Source organism: Amphimedon queenslandica, unplaced genomic scaffold (assembly GCF_000090795.2).
Source record: "Amphimedon queenslandica unplaced genomic scaffold, v1.1 AMPQUscaffold_13408, whole genome shotgun sequence".
Taxonomy (NCBI): domain Eukaryota; kingdom Metazoa; phylum Porifera; class Demospongiae; order Haplosclerida; family Niphatidae; genus Amphimedon; species Amphimedon queenslandica.
In genome coordinates this window covers 122,158-125,594 of record NW_003546356.1, presented here as the reverse complement: position 1 = coordinate 125,594, position 3,437 = coordinate 122,158, and the positions used below count along the sequence as shown (strand labels likewise).

At 38.6% G+C, this 3,437-nt stretch overlaps 1 protein-coding gene across 1 annotated transcript; it reads left to right on the top strand.

Annotated features, from left to right (window-relative positions):
* The first annotated feature begins 39 nt into the window (after positions 1 to 39).
* On the top strand, positions 40 to 1,829 carry LOC109581974 (uncharacterized). The gene is made up of 2 exons (XM_019996507.1): positions 40 to 912; positions 1,824 to 1,829. The coding sequence occupies exons 1-2, from the start codon at positions 40 to 42 to the stop codon at positions 1,827 to 1,829; spliced, it is 879 nt and encodes a 292-aa protein (XP_019852066.1).
* The last annotated feature ends 1,608 nt before the right edge of the window (positions 1,830 to 3,437 follow it).

The following is a 3,437-nucleotide window of genomic DNA, read 5'->3' as shown; positions in this document are numbered from 1 at the left end:
CGTTACTTGTCTGGATCAGGCAAGAGGATATTATTGCAAATGGCAAGCGCAGTTGCGTTTAACCCACGTAATGTGCAGAGACGCGAGAAAGTGCATGTCATTTTAGACACAGGGAGTCAAAGGTCATACATTACAGAGAGAATGAGAGACAGATTAGCATTACGTCCATTAGGCCAGCAAGACATTTCAATATTAGCCTTTGGCTCAAGGGAAGGACAGGCCCAGTCCTGTGATTTAGTTAAGATTGGTCTTGAGACAAAGTCGGGACCAAAGCTTGAGCTGAAATTACTTTCAGTCCCACACATATGCGAGCCTTTGTCAAGTAGCGCGGTACATTTAGAGAAGTATTTTGCCTTGCAAGACAGTGACCTAGCAGACACTTTGACATACACAGGTCCTATAGAGCCACAGATCCTGATTGGTTCTGATCAATATTGGAATATTCTTACAGGGGAGATTGTTCGCAGTGAGAAAGGACCAGTGGCTGTGCATACACGCCTGGGTTGGGTCATTTCTGGACCAGTCGAGACTGATATCTGTGATACCAAGCCAACATCTTTAGTAACACATATTCTTAAGGTTGATTTGGAGCCAGAGAACAAAAGATTGGATAATCAACTAAAAAGATTTTGGGAACTTGAAGCACTGGGGATTGCAGATAAGGAAGACTTTGTGCATGACCAATTTAAAGAGATTGTAGCCTTCAAACATGGAAGGTATGAAGTATCCTTGCCTTGGAAGAATCCTTATGTGACATTGCCTGATAATTTAGAGCTTGGTATGAGGCGGTTGAAGAACTTATTGAAACGGTTGAAGCAGAACCCTGAATTACTTAAAGCCTATGACACTGTCATAAGAGATCAACTGGACAGAGGAATTGTGGAAGTAGTGGAGAATCCACTGAAAGCAAATGTGACCCGATATGAGAAAACCAGGCTATCTGCGGGAATTATCATTTTGAGCTATGGGCTCATAATCACGAAAAATCTTTACCTGGGCGAAATTCATTTTATCACATAAACATGTTATATAAACAAAATCCTTTCATTTGATACCAAAATCAGGGGTAGCGAAGCCTTCTTTGCCGAGTTATAAGCCCTTCGACATTTTACCTTGATTGTGCACGGAGAATGTTACACGGAGCGACCACGGAATAAAAACGGAGGGCTTTAATGCGTCATTAGGTAACCATGGAGTCTTTATAGCAACTATTTAAAGTATAACAAAGACGAAGAAGACTACTTATAAAAACTATGGCTACAGAAAGAGACATTGCTCGCTTGTTAAATGAAGAAATAGGTCCTCGAGACAGTGACTACGTTGCTTCAGTTCTTGGGGACTACTTTTGTGATGAAACTAGTGGTAAGCTTATTCATAACACTGTTTACATACTAACTGTGAATAGCGGTTAGCTATCACAACAATGACATTCCATCACCTGTATAAATGCACAATATTATTATATTAAACTTAGTTATACAGTGTATTTGTTAATTGATAGAGACAGACTATGAAGCAGTAGAAGATATGGAAAAAGAAGAGGTAGAGGAAGGGAAAGAAGAAGAGAAAGAGACAAAAGATTGTGATGAAGATATTAATCCACCACTGTTTGATCCTGAGGTGGCTGTGGAGCTACAAGTATCAGATCTTGATTTAGAATCAGCGATGCCTGATGCTCCAGCTACTTCAACTACTCACTCTGGTGATGACATGAGAAAGGAAGACCTACAGGAGGAAGAATTATCAAAGTTCTTTGAACATGGATGTGGTTGCTCAGATAATTGCTATGCACTGTTCAGTCACTCTTACATAAAAACATATAGATGTGACATACAAGCCATGGCAAAGCCTGTTCAAGAAATTGCTATTATGAGTCAAATGGCAGCAACATCTACCATGGGGGGATTGTCGACTGGCAACCACAGGAGACAGAAAGAGAGAAAGAGGCAATTTTTTATGTTCATGCATCAAGGTCATAAGGTTTGTAACTATGAGTGACACAACACAAAATTAATCGTTTTTCAACTAGATATGTAGAGTAACATTTCTGAAGCTACATGCATGTGGCAAAAGCAGGTTTGAGGAAATCATAAAAAACTACAGAATGAATGGATTAATACCAAGGTATGAATGGACTTACAAATTCAATGTTATGTACTTAACTTTATTAGAGTTCACGGAAATGCTGGAAAGACACCAAACCATGCTTTGACTTATGATGATATTCTCCGGGTTGTTGCTTTCATCAGAAATTATGCTGAAGTCCATGGAATCAGTCTTCCTGGAAGAATGCCTGGAATGAAAAGTTACGAGAATAAGAAGTTCTTACCATGCAGTACATCTAAAAGGCAGGTATACTTAGAGTATGCGGAATCATGTGAAGGGCTTTATGTGAAAGCATGTGCTGAAACAACATTCAACATGTTGTGGCGACGCTACCTGCCTTATATTGAAAAAATGAAGCCTATGTCTGACTTGTGTGCCACTTGTAAAGAGATAAGTGGACTGATTATAAGAAGTGCTAACATGCAATCAGATGAAAGGATAACTGAGGTAAGTCAGTATTGTAATAACACAAGTATTATTTAGAATTTTCAGGCAATGCAAAAGGCACTAGATCACAGAAGTCTAGTAAAAAAGGAAAGGGAGTACTATAAGGATGTATTAAAAGAGGCACAATTATTGTTAAAAGGGCTGTATACTGATGCAGCAAACAATTACAATCCCCCACTAACAAGGCCACTTGCTATGTTAAATATTGTAGCACATTATAGCTTCGATTATGCTCAACAGGTAACATTTTTATGATAATTATGAAAGTGTATCTAGCTTACTTACTTTTTTAAAGGTTCACTATCCTTCAAGTCCACTACAAGCAGGTCCAATTTATTTTCTTACTCCCAGGAAATGTGGCATATTTGGCGTGTGCTGTGAAGCTATCCCTCAGCAGGTTAATTTCTTGATCGATGAATCATTCGACACTGGTAAAGGGGCAAATCCTGTCATAAGCATGGTACATTTTTATTTGAAGAATCATGGCCTCAACTCAGTCAGTATCCATTTCAATGCTGACAACTGCACAGGGCAAAATAAAAATAATACAGTTATTCAAGTAAGTATATTACATGCACAATAATGAACATTTTAAATGTAATTCTTTATTTATTTTAGTACCTCTTATGGAGAGTCATGACAGGACTCAATGCGTCCATTTCAATATCCTTTCTGCCAGTTGGACACACAAAATTTTCTCCAGACTGGTGCTTCGGACTATTAAAGCAAAAATTCCGTAAAGCAGAGGTGGACTCATTGGATGACTTCATTCAAGTTGTAGAACAATCATCTGCTGTGAACAAAGCCCAACCAGTAGGAAGTAGCAATGGTGAACTCATTGTAGAAACACTTGACTGGTGTAGTTACTTTGCTACATTATTCAA

Coding starts and splice junctions, on each gene's coding strand:
- LOC109581974 (XM_019996507.1), top strand. CDS start 40: ATGGCAAGCGCAGTTGCGTTTAACCCACGTAATGTGCAGAGACGCGAG.